General features: G+C 37.6%; 2 protein-coding genes and 1 long non-coding RNA gene across 6 annotated transcripts; all 3 read right to left on the reverse strand.

Moving 5' to 3' along the window:
• Positions 1 to 312: 312 nt before the first annotated feature.
• LOC114827750 (uncharacterized) lies at positions 313 to 5719 on the reverse strand. Of its 2 annotated transcripts, XR_011571925.1 has the most exons (4): positions 5590 to 5719; positions 5406 to 5488; positions 729 to 830; positions 313 to 437 (listed from the first exon to the last, which is right to left on the reverse strand). It is a non-coding gene; the product is annotated as an uncharacterized lncRNA (long non-coding RNA). The 2 variants fall into 2 exon arrangements; XR_011571924.1 differs by lacking the exons at positions 5406 to 5488; positions 5590 to 5719 and having other exon boundaries at positions 729 to 875.
• Positions 5720 to 12647: 6928 nt separating this feature from the next.
• LOC139188696 (uncharacterized) lies at positions 12648 to 13247 on the reverse strand. Its single transcript, XM_070806375.1, has one exon. It carries the CDS (start codon positions 13245 to 13247, stop codon positions 12648 to 12650), a length of 600 nt encoding a protein of 199 aa, XP_070662476.1.
• Positions 13248 to 15104: 1857 nt separating this feature from the next.
• LOC103446074 (lysine-specific demethylase JMJ18-like) lies at positions 15105 to 21330 on the reverse strand. 3 transcript variants are annotated; one of them, XM_017335260.3, is made up of 11 exons: positions 20956 to 21330; positions 20310 to 20393; positions 19644 to 19715; positions 19306 to 19383; positions 18696 to 19187; positions 18384 to 18602; positions 18088 to 18249; positions 16615 to 18001; positions 16378 to 16481; positions 15974 to 16171; positions 15105 to 15800 (listed from the first exon to the last, which is right to left on the reverse strand). In XM_017335260.3, exons 2-11 carry the CDS (start codon positions 20349 to 20351, stop codon positions 15432 to 15434), a joined length of 3123 nt encoding a protein of 1040 aa, XP_017190749.1. In that variant the 5' UTR covers positions 20352 to 20393; positions 20956 to 21330; the 3' UTR covers positions 15105 to 15431. The 3 variants fall into 3 exon arrangements, with proteins under 3 accessions (XP_017190749.1, XP_008383353.1, XP_008383354.1); XM_008385131.4 differs by having other exon boundaries at positions 20943 to 21322; XM_008385132.4 differs by having other exon boundaries at positions 20516 to 20986.
• Between the last annotated feature and the right edge of the window lie 1848 nt (positions 21331 to 23178).

Below are 23178 nucleotides of genomic sequence, written 5' to 3' on the forward strand. Positions count from 1 at the left end.
GAGTGCATTATAGCTAAAAAGATGAAGTTAACATCATCTCTAAAACATTGAAAGGAAAAAAAAGGTGAATCATCACTAAATCAAGCTGCAATTTGAGAACACACAATATGAACTAGCTTGCTAGGAGTAGTAAAAAAAAAAAAGAAATTGCCGTGCCTACAACAAAGGTAATTCATGGGGTGGTTGTTGCCTCCTTGGTTGGAATCACTGGGTCTGAAATCTTAGCCAGCACTGGTGGCCGTAGAGGAGCAAAAGGATTATTAACTGAAGGCATGGTTGGGAATGGGAATGGGAATGGGGGAATTGAAGGGATTTTGGGAATTGTTGGGAAGCCAGGAAATGGGAGCAAAAAGTTCATATTTTCAACTGGGCTGGGAAGCTGCTGCACCATGGGCTCTTTGAAGTATGGCACTGTTGGTTCCATTTGGCTGTTGAGACTTGAGGGTGCGTTTGGTACGCAGACGGGACGGAACGGGACGGGACGGGACGGAACGAAGGTGTAATTTTTGAAAAAGACATGGGGTATATTTGTCTTAAAATGGTAAAACATTGCGTTCCACAAACGTGGAACAAACCCGTTCCAGGGGGGAGGTGGAACGCAAAAACACTCAAAATCTGTCCCGTGGAACAGCCCGTTCCACCCATTTTTGGCGCACCAAACGCGGGACGGAACGCCTCGTCCCGTTCCGTCCCATCCCGTCCCGTCCCGTCCCACGTACCAAACGCACCCTGACTGCACAGCTGAGGAGGAAGAGTCCGATCCCAAGAATTGCATCGTTGATGGCTTCTTTAGCTCCAACAAGCGGCTGGATGCCAAGCATAAGTGAAAGCTGCAAAGTAGCGAGCCGAGAAAGAGCAAGTACAAGAGAGAACTGAGACCAGTGAAAGCCATAATAATTAAGGAAAACTAATGAAAAAGCCTTGAAAACTTTGAGTTTTAATGATAAGGACAAAATAAAGGGTAAAGTGAATAGTACCCGGATTGACTTTTTAGTGTAAAAATGTGGTTTTTCGTTAAAGTGAACAGTACCGGGTGCTTTTCATTAAAGTTCCCTAATAATTATTAGGTCAACTGAGAAAATTAAGTGATGATATATATCGATGGTGATCAGAGAGTGGGGCGCTTTTTATATATTTAGGGGCAGAGAAGAGAGAGTGAATTATAGTTTGGCTACTTAATGGTTGGTTCATGGTTTTCGTGCTACTTCTACTTTGAACCTAATACTTGAGTCATGCACACATTTTGGCTTTTGGCTTTTGACTTCATCTAATAGGAAGTTGAACTGTTTTGGTGTTTCACTTTGTTAATGAGATTAGGGACTTTTCATCAAGAAAAGCATGTGCCTCAATTACAAGATTAGAACTTCATTGGTTGAATCATTAGCTACGAATTTGTCTTGTAATCTGTCGTATACATCTCATTCTATCAACCTCTTTCCTGTTCTATGATAGACACAAGGTGATATTGGATTAATAAGGAAAACTGATTGATGGAAGGCTAAGTAATAGTACAAGGGCAGAGAAGAGAGAAAGTGAATTCTATTTTGGGAACTTTAGCGAAATGCACACAGTACTGTTCATTTTAACGAAAAACCACATTTTTACACTAAAAAGTCAATCTTGGTACTATTCACTTTACCATTTATTTTGTCCTTATCGTTAAAACTCAAAGTTTTCAAGCTCTTTTCATTAGTTTTCCTTTCTATTTTTGGTGCATGGGTCATCTCTCTGAGATTTTCAAGGCCCTATGCGAAATTTACAAAATAGCTCATTCTTAAGATAATTTTTCAAAAAAAAGTAAAGATAATGTACTGATGTTAGAAAGCAATAACTTAAATCAAAACAAACTTAAGACTTACTGATTGTAAATTTATAAATGTCATTAAATAATAAGTAAAAAGAGTTACAAACATAACCTTTACTAAATAGTCAAAATCACTTCAATCTAAAACAACCAAACAAAAAAAAAAGTTTCAAAAACTCTAATGTCAAAGTTTCACTTGAATATATAGCATTATTATATAATAGAATTGAAAGAAAAAAAAAATGTTTTTTGATGTTATTATTAGCACTTCAAACATCTCATTAAAATACACTCCAAATATTTATATATATTTAGAAAGAAAAAAACTTACATGTATAAAGAGTGCACAATAATATTTTTTTAATATATAGCATTATTACATATAAATTTTACATGGAAATTTTTTTGAGGCCCTTGAAATTTGGGGCTGCACCTTTCGCTCCCCTAGTTGGTGTTCAGGGCTCCCATCCTGCTTCCACCTTGAACCTAATATTTGACTCATGCACGCAGTTTGGCTTTTGAATTTAGCTCGGTAGGTTTTTATAGAGAAAAGTTGTTTTTTTTATGGCATTTTGGTAGTTTTGTGAGGATGAAAGATTAAGTGGCAATGTAAATTCTTATATTTTGTCGTAGATAATTATTCTGGAAATAAAGCGCTTAACCAGGAAGAAAAATATGTTTTATATAAGGTAGTAAAAAAGTAGAAGACAAGAACACTAAACTCACAAACACAAAAAAGACTTCAAAGTTGTCTAGCCTACCTTTTCCCAATTCTTTTTGTAATTCAACACCTTTACAAATTGTATTTATGTTTTAATATCTGCTACATTACTTATATTATCGATTTCTTGAAAGAAAACTTCATTTCAAAGCAATTTAGCTACCAGTAAGAAAAAAAAATTTAGATTTTATCATAATCTTACTGTGTCTATTTCAAAAAATTAATATTGTGTCCGTACAAGTGGATGGGCATGTTTAGTACTCTACTTGAATCCAACTTTTTAAACTCAAAAACAATTTTCAAGTTTTAGGCCTTAAAAACTTGTTTGGTACGACTATTTTCAAAAACTGAACTCAAGACTGACAAAAAAATATAGTATATTCTCTAAAAACATTAAAAAGTGAGTTTTTAGAGTTTTTAAATTTAAACTCACTCATTTCTTTTCGCTCCCTCCTCCCCTCTCTCTAAATCTATCTCTCTATCTTTTCTTTTTTCCCTCTCTTTTTTTTTTACATTTTTCGTCTCTTCTCCAATCCACTCTCTTCATTCTCTGGATTCTTTCTCACTCCTCTTCCTCTCTATCTCGTCCAATCCTCTCTCTTCTTTCTCTTTTCCTCAATCATCTCTTACTTTCTTTATTCTTCTCTCTTTTTTCTCCCTCTATTGCGACCCCATCTTTTTAGATCTCTTTGTCTAGTTGAAGTTGTAAGATTTAAAATTTTTAAATCACAAACCAATTAAGTTTTTGAGTCTTAAAGAAAATTGTTTTCAAGAAATGTTCTTAAGAAATAATAAAAAATTTCAAATAGGATACCAAACAAGCCCTTATATTTTCAACCTTATCAGATCTAATTTGATATTTAATTTGGACTTAGTTCAAATGCACATTGGAATTTTTATCGCATTTCAGATGAAAATACTGAACTTAATTGTTTTGATGTTAAATGTGACATGTTTTTTATTTATCAGATTGACATGACATCTTCAGAATTTTTTATTATTTTGTTTAGACTTGTTTTTAGCATGTGATATCTAAGCTCAGTATCTGTTTTTAGGTACTACGTGATTGGTGTCATTGTTGTCCTTGCTGTTGCTGTTCTGTGGAGGGTTTTCCGAGCCCCCAACTCTAAATTTTATGATTGTCTTTGGCCTTTCCTAAAGGTCGTTTTCAACGGTATCTGGCGTTTGCTTAGAGGTGTAGTCAGACTCTACAGATATGGGTGCACAACCATTATTTCCTTAATTCCAAATATCATATCCCTGCTACGCCAGTCTCTTTCTGCAGGTTCTCTTTCCGCAGGTTTTCTGGTAAGTTGTTCCCACTCTCATTTTCTATTCATTTGTTGATATCTAAGTTCTAACTTTTATTTTTGTTATCTTAGTTTATGATAGTCGTAGCTGTTACCACTCTCATTGGACATTTAGGGTCTCAATTGGCTTTCCATGCCCCTACCCGATCTATTTCCGCTTCACGAGCAACAGGACCTTCCGGAAGAATGGTTCATAGCCCACGAAGTGCATCTGGATCAACAGTCGGTTTTAAGGTTCCTGCGGAACGTGCCAAGTCGCTGGCGAATTACAGGTGCCGTGGTGGTGGCTGGAGCTGCAGGGGTTGCTGCTAGAGCTGCAGGGGTTGTTACAGATGAAGTTTCTCCCCTGGACATCTTTGCGGCACAAGTTAACCACATTCCGAGGAATGTCTTGGTAGCTACTGGAGCCATCCTACTCGACGTTATTCCATACGAAGATGTATGGAATTACGTCTCGGACACTGCCACTCAGTATGAGACTATGGTCCGCAGAGCAAGGAGGAATTTCTCGCCAGGGTCGAGCCCCAGATGATTTGATGGTTTTAGGATTGTGTTTAGAAACTCAAAACTAAGTGTTTAATCTATTACGTAGTTTAGACAATCAATCTTTAATGTGTTTAGAAACTTGGGTTTGATCTGTTTACGTTGTCGGGCCACAGCGTCCCTATAACTTAGACTATTCCATTACCGGTGGCTATGTAGTATGTATAGGATTCCTTAATGCAACCCCTGCAGCTCCAGCCACCACCACGACACCTGCAATTCGCTAGCAACTAGGCACGTTCCGCAGGAACCTCAAAACCGGTTGCAGTGTTTATCCAGTTGCGCTTCGCGGGCTACTAGCCATTCTTCCGAAAGGTCCTGTTGCTCGTGAAGCGGAAATAGATCGGGTAGGGGCAGGAAAAGCCAATTGAGACCCTAAATGTCCAATGATAGTGGCAACAACTACGACTATCGTAAACTAAAATAACAAAAATAAAAGTCAGAACCTAGATATCAACAAATGAATAGAAAATGAGAGTGGGAACAACTTACTAGAAAACCTGCGAAAAAAGAATCTGCAGAAAGAGACTGGCATAGCAGGGATATGGTATTTGGAATTAAGGAAACAATGGTTGTGCACCCATATCTGTAGAGTTTGACTACACCTCTAAGCAAACGCAGATACCGCTGAAAACGGCCCTAGGAAAGGCTAGAGACAATCAAAAAATTTAGAGTTGGGGGCTCGAAAAACCCTCCACATAACAGCAACAGCAAGGACAACGATAGAAACAGCAAGGACAACGATGACACCGATCACGTAGTACCTAAAAAAAGATACTTCGCTTAGATATCATATGCTAAAAACAAGTCTAAACAAAACAATAAAAAATCCTGAAGATGTCATGTCAATCTGATAAATAAAAAACATGTCACATTTAACATCAAAACAATTAAGTTCAGTTTTTTCATCTGAAATGCGATAAAAATTCCAATTTGCATTAGAACTCAGTCCAAATTAAATATCAAATTAGATCTGATAAGGTTGAAAATATAAGATATCCAAAAAGAATTCAACAGGTAATCTTACATGTGCCTTGCGAGGGGATCGAAATCGATCGCATCAAAAGCAGATGCCACCCAACGCAAAATAGCAGCGACAATTGCAGACACCTAATTAGCAAAACAAAATAACCTAAATCCTAAATCAAATAGCATAGCACGTCAGGGAGGAAGGGAGAGAGAGGCGAGGGAGAGAGGAGAGAGGGATCTACCATGTCAAAGGAGATCGAATGCGCGAACGAATGCGAGAGATGCAAGAGCGAATGCGCGAGTTCTTGCACAGGACCGAATGCGCGGGATCGATTTGTAACATTTGTTACGGTTCCTGAAATTTACTGCGCCTATATTTATAAGAGACTAAATCTCACTCACGATCCGTCCGATCTGGATAGTTCTACGGTCCAGAGTCCTCGACTCCCCGCCGATCTGAACGAGTAATAAGAGCATGTAAAAACAAATAAATATAATAAAAAATGTAAAAAGCTGATACAAGGAAAAAAATTTCAGATCCACAACTTCTGAAATAGAGAACAAGCATAGCATCAAATGTGCAAACACAGAAACCGAAAACAAGCATAATATCAAATGATACAAATTTGCTTGTTATCAATTTCTGAGGATGAGTATTTGATATCATATTTGTTTTCAATTTCTTAGGCTGTTAAGGCCTCAACACAATTTTTTTTCTGTACACGGCATTGGAGAGAGATTTGTGTTGGGAGAGAGAAAAGGGACAAAGAGGAGAGGATAGGAGAGGAAGGCTGCCGTCTGATCGGTTTCACCATCTCTAACCATCATTATATAGCGTTACCAACTTAGGGTTTCAAATGAAGTTACAAAATTACCCCTCTGTTTAGATCTGGATTTAAAGCGGCTCTATTGGGCTCTTTCGTTGTCATTAAATGGCCCACTAACTATCGAAATTCTAAATTTACAGGGCACTTTCATCAAAAACAGCATGTGCATCATTACAAGTTTAGAACTTCATTGATTGAATCATTAACTACAAAGTTGTCTTGCAACCTATCACATATATCTCAGGTATCCAAAGCTGCTGCTACCTTGAACCTAACACTTGACTTATACATGCAGTTCGGCTTTTGAATTTGCACTACTTTTATTTGGACTGAGAATAAACATTGGGCATGTTCAAGGCTCAAACCTAAAGCGATGATTTGTATTTATTTTTAGGGTAAAAGACTGTTTACTACCCTAATGTTTCGTGGTTTTCAACATTTAGTACATCAAGTTTTTTTCGTCTCAGAGTCATACCTAAAGTGTAAATTTTGGGACAATCTCATACATCCGTTAGTCAAACTGTTAAGTTTTTCGTTAACTGTGACATGACGCACTGACTGGGCGCCACGTGTCATCCACGTTTTTTTTTTCTTTCTTTTTTCTTTCTTTTCTTTTCTTCTTCTTCTTCCTCCGACTGCAACTTTCTTCTTCTTTTTTTCTTTTTTTTTTTTTTGCTTCTTCCTTCTTCTTCTTCTTCTTCTTCTTCTTCTTCTTCTTCTTCTTCTTCTTCTTCTTCTTCTTCTTCTTCTTCTTCTTCTTCTTCTTCTTCTTCTTCTTCTTCTTCTTCTTCTTCTTCTTCTTCTTCTTCTTCTTCTTCTTCTTCTTCTTCTTCTTCTTCTTCTTCTTCTTCTTCTTCTTCTTCTTCTTCCTCCGAAATCTGGGGAAGTTTGTTTTTTTTTTTTCTTTCTTTCTTCTTCTTCCTCCCTCTTCCTTCTTCTTCCTCCGACTGCAATTTTTTCTTCCTCCTTCTCCTTCTTCTTCCTCCTTCTTCTTCTTCTTCTTCCTCAAAAAAAAAAAAACACTTTCATCTTCCCCCAAATTCGGAGGAAGAAGAAGAAGAACGAAGAAGGGGAAGGAAGAAGGAGAAGAAGGAGGAAGAAAAAAAAAACTGAATCTGGGCAGATTCGGAGGAAGAAGAAGAAGAAAGGAGGAAAGAGAAAGAAGAAGAAGAAGAAGAGAAAAAAAAAAAAAAAAAAAGCTTCCCCAGATTCGGGAAGAAGAAAGAGAATGAGAAGGAAGAATAAGGAAGAAGGGGAAGAAATGAGGAAGGAAGGAAGAAGGAGAAGGAAGAAGAAAAAAAAAATTGCAGTCGGAGGAAGAAGGAAGAAGAAAAGAAAAGAAAGAAAAAAGAAAAGAAAAAACGTGGATGACACGTGGCGCCCAGTCAGTGCGCCACGTCACAGTTAACGAAAAACTTAACAGTTTGACTAACGGATGTATGAGACTGTCCCAAAATTTACACTTTAGGTATAACTCTGAGACGAAAAAAACATGATGTACTAAATGTTGAAAACCACGAAACATGAGGGTAGTAAACAGTCATTTACCCTTATTTTTAAGAGCAGTTCCACCCCTAACACAAATGCGCCAGCACCTAGCGTATTTATTAAAATATTATTAATTTTTATTATAAAATAATAAAAATTAATAATTTTTTCACCAAAAAAAAAAAAAAAGTTGCTGCTACCTTGAACCTAACACTTGACTTATGCATGTAGTTCCGACGTATGTCTATGTTGCTACTGGAACCATCCTACTCATCACTATACCATACGAAGATGTATGGAATTATGTGTCGGACACTACCAATTGCTTTGAGACTATGGCCTACAATGTAATAAGGATGATCTAGCCTCGATCAAACCCTTGAATAATGGTTGTCACCATATGATTTGATGCTTTTATGTTTGTGTCTAGAATCTCAAAACTAAGTTTTTGATCTATTTACTTAGTTTAGAAACTCAATTCTTTAATGTGTTTAGAAACCCAAGTCTTTGTTTTTAGGTACTATGTGTATAAGTCTATGTTTTTAGGTACTATGTGATCGGCATGGCATGTGCCATCATTCTCCTTACCGTTCTGTGGAGGGTTTTCCGACCCCTAACTCTAAGTCTAACTTTTCCATCTGAAAACAACCGTTTCAGTGCAATAACAATTCCAAATCGCATAAATTAAATCTGATAGGGGAAACACAACTAAACCCTAATAAAAAAACAAGTCTAAACAAATCTAAACAAATCAATCCAAGATCCTGAAGATATCAATTTGATAAACAAGTCCAACTTATCATAGCTTAGATATAAGTTAAAACAAGTCTAAACAAATCAATCAAAGATCCTGAAGATATCAATCTGATAAAAAAAATGTAGTTATCAAACATGGAATTATCATAGCTTAGATATAAGTTAAAACAAGACTAAACAAATCAATCAAAGATCATGAAGATATCAATCTGATAAAAAAAATTTGCAGTTATCAAACATTTAAAAAGAAAATCAAAGAACCGTTAAGGAAATGACTGAAGATGTTGACATTTTGAACTATGAAAGAAAATAGATCAAAACACCTAAATAAACAAAACAAAAATCAACTATTAAGTCCAATTTTTTCATCTGAAAACAACCGTTTCAATGCGATAATAATTCCAAATTAAATATTAAATTATATTTGATAGGGTTGAAAAAGATATGCAAATATCACATTAAAAGAAAGAAGTAAATAAAGATCCAATTTTAGGAACAAACACCCAACAAAACACAAATCATGTTGGAACTGAACTAGGTTAACGTAAAGCTTTTGTGAACACAAGGTATATTGCACTGATAAACTCGGGAGAATTCTTATTAAACTGAAAGACATTAACTAGCTATTATATAGCTTTACATCAACCAGAAAGTGAAATAACAACCCACGATAAACAAACCCTAGAATCGTGGTAATCGACCAAGTCAAAACAGAAAACAAACAAACTTGTCCCTCAAGTGTAGGAGGGTTATTAGCACGTCCAGAAATAAACCCTAGAATAAAGGAACCCTATCATCTAGAATCTCAGATAACTTCAACATCCTCCCTTAAACTGAATACCATTGATATTCAGTTTATTCTAGGGCATTTGCAAACACCTATTAAATCTCGCAGCTTCTGAAATACTTCAAGTTTCAGCGGCTTCGTCATTATGTCTGTGATCTGCTCCTGCGTAGAACACTGCAGCAACTCTACTACCTCATCTTTGACAAGATCTCGAAGGAAATGAAACCTTACATCTATATGTTTACTACGGCCATGCATTACTGGATTCTTTGAAAGCTTAATGGTTGAGACATTATCACAATAAACCACTGTCGAACCAATTTGCCTCAAATTCAAACTACTCAGAATCCTTCTTAACCACATTACTTGACACGCACTTGAAGCTGCATCAATGAACTCTTCTTCAGTGGTGGAAAGAGTGACCACTGGTTGCTTCTTCGAGGACCATGAGACTGCTCCTGAATTCATCATAAATACATAACCTGACGTGCTCTTTTTGTCATCTTGATCACCAGCATAGTCACTGTCCGTATAGCCGATAAGCCCTTCATCTCCTCCCTTCTTGTAGAATACCCCAAACTCAACAGTGCCCTTTATGTACCTTAAAATCCTTTTGGCTGCCAACAAATGAGTCTCAGTGGGATACTCCATGTACCTGCTGATTAGGCTTACGGTGTACATAAGATCAGGTCGTGTAGCTGTTAAGTACATAAGACTTCCAACCATCTACTTATAAAATGTGTTGTCTACTCTCGCTCCTCCTTCATCACGAGTGAGTTTAAAACCAAGAACCGCAAGGTTATGCACTGAGTTGCACCGACCCATGTTAAACATTTCTAACACTTCATGTGCATACTTACGTTGACTCATAAAAATACCATCTGATGTCTGTATTACTTCAATGCCAAGAAAGTACCTCATTTGTCCGAGATCAGTCATATCAAACTCAATCATCATGGATTTCTTAAATTGCTCAAACAACACTCCATCATTCCCAGTGAAAATAAGATCATCAACATATAGGCAAACAATCAATATTTTACCTTCATTGGCTGTCTTGATAAACAATATGTGCTTAAAGGGACATTTGCTGAAGCCCTCATTGATAAAATACGCCTCTATTCGACTGTACCATGCTCGTGGAGCCTGCTTGAGCCCATATAGCACCTTCTTGAGACGATATACCTTGGCTTCGCTTCCCTTCTGTTCATATCCAGGTGGTTGTTCAACAAAGACTTCTTCATTAATCTCTCCATGCAAGAAAGCTGATTTGACATCGAGTTGGTAGATCTTCCAACTCCTTTGTGCAGCAAGGAAATAACCACTCGAATTGTATCCAATCGTGCCACTAGTGCTAACACTTCAGAAAAGTCTACTTCATATTGTTGGCTATACCCTTTGGCAACAAGCCGAGCCTTGTACTTGTCCACCTCTCCATTTTCATTCAGTTTTGTCTTGAAAACCCACTTTACTCCAATAGTTTTTCCTCCTGATGGTAGGTCAGTCAACTCCCATGTATTATTCTTCTCTATTGCTTCTATTTCTCGATCCATTGCTTGTTTCCACTTCTCACTCTTCATGGCTTCGCAATAAGTAGTGGGATCGCCGTTAGTAAACAAGGCTAGATAAGCCAGGTTCATACTTTCTTCATCAGAGAGACCTTCACCAGTGTCATAGTCTCTCATCCAAATTGGTGGCCTTCGAGCTCGTCCCTCTTGAGGTGCACTGCCTTCATTTGTGACATCTTCTGATTTGAATAAGTTATCACCATTCGACTCATGAGCTTCAGATTCTTCTTTATCTTCTTCTTCATTTCCTTCATCTTCTGTAACTGTTTCTTCATCAAGATTAGCTAAGATAGCTTCCTCATGACTTTCATCCCAAATCCATTGTTGATCTTCCTCAAATACCACATCTCAACTTATAATAGTTTTGTTTGAGATGGGGTTAAACAATCTATAAGCTTTGGATTCTTCACTTACCCCCAACAATATGCATTTGATGCTTTTGTCATCAAGTTTCACTCTTTTGCTATCAGGTACGTGCACATGAGAGATGCAACCAAAGACCCTAAAATGCTCCACCGATGGTTTGCGCCCACTCCATGCTTCCTCAGGTGTCTTGCTTTTCACAGCAAGGGTTGGACTTCGATTCAACACGTGAACTGCCCAGTTCACTACTTCTGGCCAGAAAGTCTTTGGAATATGCTTCTCTGATAACATACATCAAACCATATTCATGATGGTTCGATTCTTTCGCTCAGCAATGCCGTTTTGTTGAGGCGTGTAGGCAGCTGTCAACTGTCTGTGAATGCCATTCTCATTGCAAAAATCTGTGAATTCATGTGATGTGAACTCACCTCCTCGATCCGTCTTCAAACTTCTTATGAATGCTCATGTTTCCTTCTCCACTTGGCTTTATACATCTTGAACACTGCAAAAGCTTCTGATTTCTCCACCAGAAAATAAACCCAAGTTCTTCTACTATAATCATCAATAAAAGTTATGAGATATCTCTTCTTACTGTTTGAGATTGGGTTTATGGAACCACAAATGTCAGCATGTATCAACTGAAGGATCTTCGAGGCTCTCCATGCACTTTCCCTAGGAAAAGAGTCACGATGCTGCTTCCCCACAAGACAGCCTTCACACACTTTCTGAGAGGCTTTGAACTTTGGCAACCCTTCAACCATATTCTTTTGTTGTAGCACCTTCAGTCCGCTCCAACTTAAATGTCCATATCGACAATGCCAGCGATCTGCTTGATCTGTAGTTGTCAGGGAGAGACAACTTTATGTCTTTACTGGGCAGCGAGCAACCAAGGCAAACATCCTATTGTATGTCATATCAGTTTCAAGTATGAGGCATTTCTCAGGGTGGAAGATCTTACACTTGCCATGTTGCATTAGCAATGCAAGTCCCCTCTCTTATAGTTGACCGATACTCAACAAGTTATTCTTTAATTCAGGTACAAAGAAGACTTCTGTAATCACATGCATGGTCTCATGCACCTCCATTCGCACTTTGCCCTTGCCTTGCACACTGAGACTGAAGTTGTTTCCCAGCTTGACTGACTCTCGGAAATTGGCATCTATTTCAATAAATGCTTCCTTACTACCACACATATGGTTGCTACACCCAGAATCAAGAAACCAAACATGCTCATTCTCAGCTTCCTTGACATCCACATGCGCCATTAGTAGCATTTCTTCCTTTGTTTCTGCAAAATTAGCCTTAGAGTCCTTAGCCTTCTTAGGGCATTCCCACTGAAAATGCCCTAGCTCGTGACAGTTGTAGCATTCCAGGATAGACTTGTCGAACCCAAATCTACCCCTTCCTCTTCCTCTTCCACGATAGGAGCCACGACCACCACTTATTCCTCCTTGTTGGACTCCAGTGGTTACTTGGATAGCTTGTTTATCCACCACATGCCGACTCATCCTTTATTCATGCACAAGAAGACTGCTTTGAAGTTCATCAATGGATAGAGTATCCAAGTCATTCGACTCCTCGATCGAACAAACAACATAGTCAAATTTTGAAGTCATAGACCTCAAAATTTTCTCAATGATCACTACATCTTCCATTCTTTCTCCATGCACCCTTATCTTATTAGCTATAATGAGTGTTCTTCCAAAGTAATTATTGACAGTTTCTCCAGTCTTCATATGCAATACTTTGAACTCCTTTCGAAGTGCTTGCAACTGAGCACGTTTCACATGCGTTGTCCCTTGATACTTCTGCTTTAAGGAATCCCATATGTCCTTCGCCGTGTCCTTCTTCAAGATCGTTTCCAGGATTGAACGATCAATGGCCTGAAATAGGTAGTTCTTGGCCTTCAAGTCTTTCAACTTTAGCTCCTCCAGTGTCTTCTTCTGCAAATCACTAGAGTCAGCTCCTCTTGCGACTGTAGTAATTCCTGTCTCCACCAGATTCCAATACTCCTTGGAACGCAGAAAGTTTTCCATAAGCATACTCCAGTGATCATAGTGCCCATCGAGCCTCGGGATGGCAGGTTGCACAAAGCTATTCTCGAACGTCATGTTCTTGTTCTCTTACGCACACAACTGTGTTTGCAGATTTTTGGTCAGGCCCGTGATGGGGCTCTGATACCAGATGTTGGAACTGAACTAGGTTAACGTAAAGTTTTTGTGAACACAAGGTATATTGCACTGATAAACTCGGGAGAATTCTTATTAAACTGAAAGATATCAACTAGCTATTATATAGCTTTACATCAACCAGAAAGTGAAATAACAACCCATGATAAACAAACCCTAGAATCGTGGTAATCGACTAAGTCAAAACAGAAAACAAACAAACTTGTCCCTCAAGTGGAGGAGGGTTATTAGCACGTCCAGGAATAAATCCTAGAATAAAGGAACCCTATCATCTAGAATCTCGGATAACTTCAACAAATCCATAACTAAACCCTAATAAATAAATAAAACGAAAATAATTTAATTTGGCAAGGAAAGATAATGTTACTTGTGCTTGGTGGATCGAAATTGATCGCATCAATCGCAGATGCCAGCCAACTCAAAAAAGTAACAACAATTGCAGTCACGTAATTAGAAACATGGAATAACCTAAATCGAACAGCAGGCAGCTGACGATCAGGAGAAGGCAGTTGACGATCAGGAGAGGGAGGGAGAGAGGCGAGGAGAGAAGGGGAGAGGAGAGGAGAGCTGCTAACTATTCGGCTTCTCTTAACTCTCATTATATAGCACCAACGTAGGGTATCGACTGAAATTAGGTTTAGGACAAAATAAACATTAAATTGAATACAGGATTGATTTTTTATTATAAAAATATAATTTTTCGCTAAAATAAACAGTATCGGAAACTTTTCATTAAAATTCTTTTTATTAAATGGCCCACTAACTATCGAAATTCTAAATTTAGAGTGATGTTGGAAAAAACAATTTCAATGTTCATATTCTTTTTAGTTTTGACTAAACTTGGTAATTTCTTACACCACCTGTTAATACGATACAAAATAAACGAATTTCAGATCATCACGATAACTAATCGGATCGTTATCGGGTCACATGATAAGAACCCGTTAATAACGGTCCTTAACATGTTTACACGCAAGTAACCTGTCTCGACACATTAAAAAAAAAAAAAATTTGATGCTTTTATATTAAAACTACTAAAAAAACTTATTATAATTAATGTTGTAGTTATGGTGTATATATTGTGTATTAACTATGTATTTATTGTTTTATTAATCCATATAAGTTACAAAAAAAATTAAGTTTTATTTATTTATTTTTATTAAGAGAGTTTCTTATTATCAACATTGGGATATGACCAAAAGAGTGTTTTTACGGGTGTAGCAGGATTGGCTAGAGCGGATGTGGTCGCCCTTGCAGTTCAATCGAGTTTAAAACCCCTTCTTGCATTCAAAGTAGACTATCGTTTGTATAGAAGAAAAATAAATTTGATTTCATTTTTTAGTTTAGGTGAAGCTCTAGTAGTGAAAAATGAAGCGCATCTCAGAAATATTCAGTTACAGTTAGGGTAGTTAAGTCTACTCTCCTACAAGCTCTTGACGGTTCATTCATCATTCATGAGGAAGACACGAACATAGGAATAGAAACAACTACCAAAACGAAGTGGATTAAAACATGAACAAGAGGCATCTGCTACAAGTGATTGGGTTGCTGCATTTGCTCCATGCATCATCAGTAATTGAAGCATTCATTGAGGAATCTGAAACAGCACCTTTCATTTTATACTTTTTTATCAATGTTTAATGAAATAGTATAAGAAAAATTAGATGAGCTTAGCTGATTAAGGCCTAGATCATCCCAAGAAAACGAAAAGACCTCAAAAACTTTAGTTTTAATGAAAATGATAAAATAAAGGTGTAAGTGAATAGTACCAGGATTGACTTTTCAAGGTAAAAATGTCATTTTCGTTAAAAGTGAACGGTACCAGAAGTGTTTCATTAAGATTCCCTATATCGTATCCTCAAAACAGAATTTCTACTCAACAAAAAGATCTGCAACCAGTCGAAGGCATTCCGCCTCGCCAAATCAACACTCCAGATCCAGTTCATGAGTAGCCACATTTGACATTACAAATATCTTGTGCCCGACTCAAGACCCAGAAACTCTCCCTCTTTCCCCTTATGAATTTTTCGATCAAAGAATAGGCCTAATGAATGACTAGTGTTTGAATGAGAAAGAATGATGGGACCTAAACTTTCTTTCTTTTCCTTAACTATCTACATGTTTCTGGATCTCTTCGATCATTGATGCGAATGCCACTCTCCATTTCGCACTTTGTGACTCGCTGCAGAATACTCTCTGTAATGCACTTAACTCCTCAGGATCCGCCTTCTTTAGTAGTCTTCGTAGTAGCAACTGCATCTCTTCGGTTAAATGATGATGTTCCACCGATGAACAATCCTGATCTGGCTTTGTCAAACTGACACCAAAAACTTTTGTCTCCATTTCTCGTAGACAGCAACTTTGTTTGAATGAATGCTGCTTGATTTCACTAAGCATGCAAGACATTGACGGGACCATGTGCCTGTGATTCCAGTACTCCACGCATTGATGGTCAGGATCATGAGCCTCAATAGCCTGGAAGAAACATAGTCAGGTGTGAGATACTGGATTAAATTTTATTTTTGGAGAAAGGAGAAATAAATTTTTGCTTCACCAATGACATAACAAAACCGAAAGTATAATTTCGTGCCAAGGAGATTAGTTTATCACAAGTAAAAAGTAATGACATAAACAAAGAGTTACTGTACCTCAGCAATGGGTTGGGAGAGAAATCCAAACATTTCGAGCCCATTAATGCTCCGCAATGACTGCATATGGGGCAGTCCGTTTTCCCCTACACTACTCCGTCTGTTTATTTCTTGATGTAGTCTCTGTAGTACCATTTCCCAGCACTTGTCTGCCGATACATTTGCGAAAACCTCACCTGGGAAATCTTCCACACTAACCTGAAATTCATGACAGAAAATTGTTCAGAAATGCACAAACTAAAAAAAAATTAATAGTGTGATGGTGTTTTATGTTCACTAGTTTCGCATAGTAAACTATCAATTCAATGCGAGTATTCAACAAATTAATAATCAGCAGTAACACTGAAATTTACACTTCCCCCAATCTCTCACTTTATTGTTTTTGGAGGTCGATAGAGACATACCTTGAATAGAGGACCAAGAAGCCCAGCATCGACAACTTCTGAAATATAGCTACATACTTTTGTTGGGTCAAGCACACTATAAAACCTAACTCGGCTTCTATAACCTGCAAAAGACAACCATTATTTAGAATGAAAGAAAAATTAGATGAATCCACACGGGAAAGAAAAGGAGAGCGAAAAATGCAACCAGAAGAAAATTATTGAATCCAAATAAGCATAGCATTATAGCCAACATACCTTTTGGATATATTGCCTGCTTACTGCACCACAACTTCCCAGAGACAACAGCTCCAAAATCTATAGGCTCAACAGAAGGACTCAGCTCTTGTAATTGATAGCTTTGGTCAGTCACATATATATTTACACCAAACAACTTATTGCCCTCACTCGCACAGTTATTCCTGATGTCCCTTGAACCGGCAGGGTAGTCATTGTTCAGAACTGTCAGAGCAGATACATTACAGTCATCATCAACTTTCATCATGTCTGGTTCTCTGGCTACATCTGAACTACAAACTTTCTCTTGATTAGACGCTGACGTAGAGGTCTCCTCCTCAATTGTGACAGCCTTGTTATCACAATGATCAGATGTGTGCATTGTCCTGCTTTCATGTTCTTCAGACATGTAATTAAGATTCAGATCAAAGCACTCCATCCCCGTCTTTGCTTCATCATTCTTTACCAGAATTTGAATGTCATTTTGACTATCCATAGCAATGGGAGACGTACTTAAACTAGAAGCTCCATGCTGTGACCCTGACTGGACAACTGCAGAAGAAACCTGACTGGACGAACAGCTGGATGCATTTATGTTCACCTTCTCTTCTGAAACTGGGCAGCAAGGTGAAGTTTCCCTTGGATCACAAGATTTGATTCTTTTACGAGGCATGCCACTTTCTTCATCCAGCTTAGCTGTACGTGTATCAGTACCATCTAATTCATGGTCTTCGGATGCCCATACTTTTATGGCCTCAACTTTCCCTTCCAATGCTTCAACCAGCATATTTAATTCATTGATGGTGTGGCGTTGAAGGACATATCTTTGATTGATGTGACATGAACAAAGGAGCTTTGCATGTTTGAGACATGAAAATCGGTCAGGAGAGCATTTGCAGCTGGAGGCAGATAAGTGCAAGTCATAGAAGCAAGAAAAACATTCTCTCTCATTGTTCAAATCAAAGTCTATTTCCATCTTTTTCAACTTCATACAAATTGGTAGACGATCTAGTCTTTCCTCCTCCATTCGCACCCGTGTCTTAATTGCTCTGGTGAGTAGACCATCTTTGCCACAAACAATTTGCCAGCTCATATTTCTTGTAGTTTTCTTTCCAAGAACTGATTGTTCCCAGAGGGCCTGTACAGCCTCCCGAGCTGATCCCAGTAACAATTTGTCGTGTGAGATTGATGTCTTGCGACACTGCTCACTGTAGAGCTCAACTGCATTTTGCCCATGTTCTAACCAATCAACAGGGGCCACGTTCACTGCCTCAGCACAGTTAAAACCACAATTAAATCCAGAATGGTATGCCCGCGGGAAGGTAAGAACAAACTCCCCAGAATGCTGGACAGCTCGATGCACAGGTACACCTTCAGACTTTAAAACTGTAGGAGATAGTTGAGTGACCTGAACAAAGATGAAAGGTGTAATCTTAGTGCCTGAGATGATAATAACAACTTTAAATGTCAGCATGCGAATAAAAATCTTCTTACCAGTTCATTGAGTAAATCAGGTTGTTCCTCGAATAGATCAGGTAAATACGCTCTCATTGTACGTTCCAAATCAGTAGCATGGCTTCCAGAGACTCCATACCATACTTTTGGGTCACCCCAGTGCAGATAATTTAGCGAATAGAGGTGGTGGTCCTCAACATGCTGTTACAAGCCACAAAAAAAAGAAGACCAAATAAGCAAAACAGTAAACCGAAATATTACACTTTTTATAAAACACAAGAAATGAAAGGATATGGAGTGCCCTTTTTTTCGACCATCACAGTGGCATGACATACCCAACAAAATGAAGAAAAGCACATCCCAACATAGAGCCATGGGACTAGAACTCCTGAGATATCGCTTGCTTCAAAACACAGTACAGAACCGGGCAGGCGTGGGAAGTTATTTAGATTCCAACCTGACAATGCATACTTATCCGAACCACTTCCTGTTGATGATGCCTTAGGAAAACCACTTCCAAATACTCCTGTTTCCAAGTCAGCTCCATAGTAAACCTGAAATGCGATCAGAAAAAAGCCATTTACAAAGATAAGAGTACATTCACTACACAAAATGAGTTAAAGGTTCTGAAAATTATAGTTACATACCTCAACCTCATCTGTTGTTGGCGTCTCAACTATTCGCCAGTATTCACCTTCGATATCCTCCACAGAGGGTTGCCATGTTTCGCTTTTAGTTTCACCATAAGTTGAACCCTCCTTAGCATCCTTTGTTCCAAAGTAACTCTCCTTAAAAGTAGCAGCATGTTTCTGAAACTCTTCAAATGTAAAGTCTGATCCTGAATGGAACCCAAACTTCTCATCAGCCTCAGCAGTAGCTTCTGAACGTCTTCTGGCTCCCATTCTTGAGTTCCTCTTTCGTTTACGCTTCCGACTTCTACTTTTCTTTCTCATGGCCTCTCTGTTTTGAAGCAAGTCAACTTGCTGAATGCGCGTAGAAAATTTGGCATGTTCCCACATCTCTTTCTCCTTAAGAGGGCAGGGAGGGGTCCACGAAGGTGGAGGGACAATCCGGCATATACCATAAGATTCGGCCAGTGGGCGGATCTTTGCTATGTAACCAAGTGTATCTTCAAACTCCTAAAAGATGAGAACAACGCATGTAATTAAATAACCTTATAAATACAAAAACTGCTGCCATCAATGATATTATAAAAGGCAATGCAACTATCAAACAAACAAAAAATAGAATGAATACCTCAATAGTGGGATAAAACACAGGCGCTTCATCAATATCAGGTCTGCATGCTTCCTCTGGGTTCCATCTAGCTGATATCTGCAAGAGGCCAATAATGAAATCATCAAGGATCACAAGGTAACAGAAGAAAACACAAAAAATGCGGACTATCTCGGATTTGATGACACATATGTTTCTTCCAATTTATTTTCCCATGTCTTTCTTTTAAGTCATAAAGTACCCAAGGGCGCCTGTGTTATGTTATTCAAACACAAAACTTTACAGAGGTGAAGGTATCACTTCTTAATTATTAAACGAATGCTATGCAACACGATAACTAATTATAAAACGGCCTGTACCTTTCGGATTCGAGGGCTGCCAGAGCCCTCAAGTGTGCTATCACTTTTGTGGTAGTTCTTAGAAGAATGATCCTGCAAAGCATTTTGTGTAAGAATAAAAAATCAATTGACAGCCGAAATTTACATTCTTTGACAGACCAAAGGCATTCAGTTAAGACAAGCAACACTGTAATACGAAAGATCCTTCAAAATATCTATTTAAAACCATTTACTTTCTCAATTTCTCCGCCCATAATACACGTTCAGGTGTAGACAAACACATTACAGTAGCAGATAAAAATGGCCACAAAGACGATATGCAATAGAAATCTGAAATTCCAGATGCACACAGGACCGCGCAAACAAGCGCAGGGGGATCTTACAAAAACCGATTGTCAAAGCAATCAATAACAAACTTCGAAGAAAAGAAAAACCGATATCAATTAAATTAAACAAAAAAGGAAGAACAGTTAAACACATGCTATAGATTTTACAATATAAGAAACAGATAACACAGATCTGCAATTTCTTGCAGGTTAACGATACAGATGATTTCGATAACATTAACAGAAAACACAACATCTTATCCGGCCTGACATTGAAACCCGACACATACATATGACATAACTCCACACATATATATGACACAATGGAAAGAATACAAACATTACGGATTAGAAATCCAACCTCCTTCTGCTGAGATTCGACAGTTAATTGTAACTGTTCCATTGACGGTAAAAATTTGTGAAAACCCTGATTAACCAATAATATCTGCAAAAGAAAACCCTTTCACTTATCAAAATCAATACATAATCAATCAACCAAAAAACAGATTTCCTACTTCTCCATAACCAAACAGTACTTAACCAAAAGAAGACAAATTTATGCAATACCTAATTCACCCAAACCAGCAAAGGCAATTCCCCAGAAACAATTTATTTCCACTTTCTGATCAAACAAAAACAAACCCAATTGGCATTTTCACGAACTGAACCCAAATCAAAACGAAAAACCCAATACTTTTTCAATTGCATGCATCTAACCGCCCCAAAAATTCTTACTGTTTTTGGTAAATTTAAATTCTTTTCTACACCCCCAATAAACTAAATTTTTTTCCTATTAAAGCAAAAAATTGACTTGGTAAACAAAACAAATATATTCGGAAAAATTAATCAAAGTACAAAAATAAAATAAAAAAATGATTAGTCTATGAACAATGAGGACGAAAGCAGACAAATACCCAAGACATGGTCTTTCAGAGAATTAAATATATAGAATATTAAATATGGAGAAAAGTGGATTGAAAAATCAAGAGGGTACCCAAAGAACACGCCTAAAATTCCCAGGTAGGGTGATGACTTGATGTGTAGGCAATAGGCATACTTGTGAATATATGCAATGCAACCAAACCCTCCTCCTCTGTAAACACACCTTTCAGAAAAATAAAATAAAATCTTGGTATTTTAGATATAGTTTTTTTTTTTTTGGATAATAATAGTAAGAAATAAATAATAGAAACAGAGAGAATGAGGTGGAATAAGGAATCCTGCTTGAACGAGGAATGTGGATCTAATACGTGTAGGAAAAGGAGAAAAAAGAAAAGAATTTGTCTCTTCTTTTTTTTTTTTTTTTTTTTTTTTTGGTGTTTTCTTCGAATTTGTGAATATTTATTTATTTATGTATTTAATTTAGAGGGAGAGGTGCTTCCAAAATATATATATATATATATATATAGAGGGAGAGAAGATGGAGAGAGGGTCAACCCGGAGTTCGTCAACCCGCACAAGCGCACGCAGATTTAACGGTGAGGAGTCCAACACTCCAAATCCAAAGTGCAACCAACCCCACAATAACTTGTTTGCAAGTTATTCGAGCTAAAGTGGGCCCTTCTCACTTGGCCAAGAAAAGTGGGACCCTATCACACAAATGCACCGTATAATTAATGAACATTCACGTGATGTTACTAATCTTACTAATCAGCATTAGACTCAAATATAGAAGGCATTTTTACACATGATGTGTCTTATTTGGGGTCGTTTAGCTTAGTTCTTGGGAAAATAGAATAATGTTACATTTATAATGTATTTGTACTATTTTTTTTTATAGAGCTAGAGTCAGCAATACACGTTAGTGTCATTTTTATTAAAAATATAATACAAACGAATTGTAAAAATAACATTTAAAAAAAAATGATTACACATGATTCTATACATGTGGTATCACATAAGTTGTAAATGCATTTGTTCTAACATCTTTTGATTTAGATCTTAGCTTACACTATCCCTTTTTTTTCTTATCAATAGTAGTTAGATATTTAATAATTGCTTGCACGTGTTGTGATCAAATGTTGTTTAGAATAATTAATGTGATAAAGTCCGAATTAATGGATGATATTGTTCAAATATATGTTTTTTTTAGTACAACGATATATTTTACACTAAGAGTAAGGAGAGTTCGGTTAAGCCACACACTGAGCAACCTAATTTGGTATCAATTTCACCATCTACGAGATTCGAATATAAGACCTCTCACTTACAAGTAAAGAGGAATATCACCATACCGTAGTACTTAGTGGCAAATATATGTTATGATTTCGCTTTTTAGATAGGATAGTACTATTCACACACCAATTTTTATGTTTCACACATATTTATCGTGTCAAGTCGTACTATAATTTGAGTCACGCCAAGCATGCGACATACTTAAATGAGCTCGAGTCACGTAACAGGGCTTGCCGAGTGGGTTGTGGTGTAGAGGTTACGGAAGTTTACTAGCCTCCATGAAATTATGATTGTGTAAGACTTTGGATTGCTTTCGGAGAATCAAAGTCCAAGCCCATGAGTTTGCCTTCTTGTGGGAAGGCTTGAGAAAGCAATTTTTGTCCTTACGCTTTCCCTTACAAACTAAGATATTCAGGAACCAACCAAACCCAAAGTTGAGCTGACCAAATTACGTTTTGATCTTGAGCCGTGCGCCTCCTTTAATGAGCAGAAGAAAGTATATTTCCCTTCCAAGCTCTTATAGGGAAATGAGGGAGAAAACATAGAAGAGCGTTGCCAAAGATGGAGTCGTATTGTGGGACTTTGTGCAGGAAAGTAGGAACCCCGGGTATCGTGTTCAACCTAGGCTTCACGAGGCTACCAATCATTTGCAATGTTATACCAAATAGAACCATGTAGCTGTAACCATGGAAAGAATAAGGGAAGACTTAGCAGACTTAGAAAAAGAGAAGAAACCAAGAGATTCCCCAGCTGGAACTTGAATCGATCCATGCACCTATAAATCAAGAGCATTAGCACGCATGAAATGGGAGAGACACACCAAGCAGAGCAAGTTATTTATAAGTGTTGGAAACCCAACCCACGAGTTTTAAACCATCCCTTCACTCTGATCTTTTTCTAATAAGCTTCCTTACCCCCTTCAAAACCATACAACCAAGAATAGCCTCTCTCACGTCAACTAATAGGCTTTTAGCTCCCACGTCGCGCATCATTCAAGCAAGTTATAATGTATTGTGACTACTTGATTGTTCCCAGTGTTGGTTAGCCTCTTAAAA

The sequence above is a fragment of the Malus domestica genome, chromosome 10, assembly GCF_042453785.1.
Source record: "Malus domestica chromosome 10, GDT2T_hap1".
NCBI classification, from domain to species: Eukaryota; Viridiplantae; Streptophyta; class Magnoliopsida; order Rosales; family Rosaceae; genus Malus; species Malus domestica.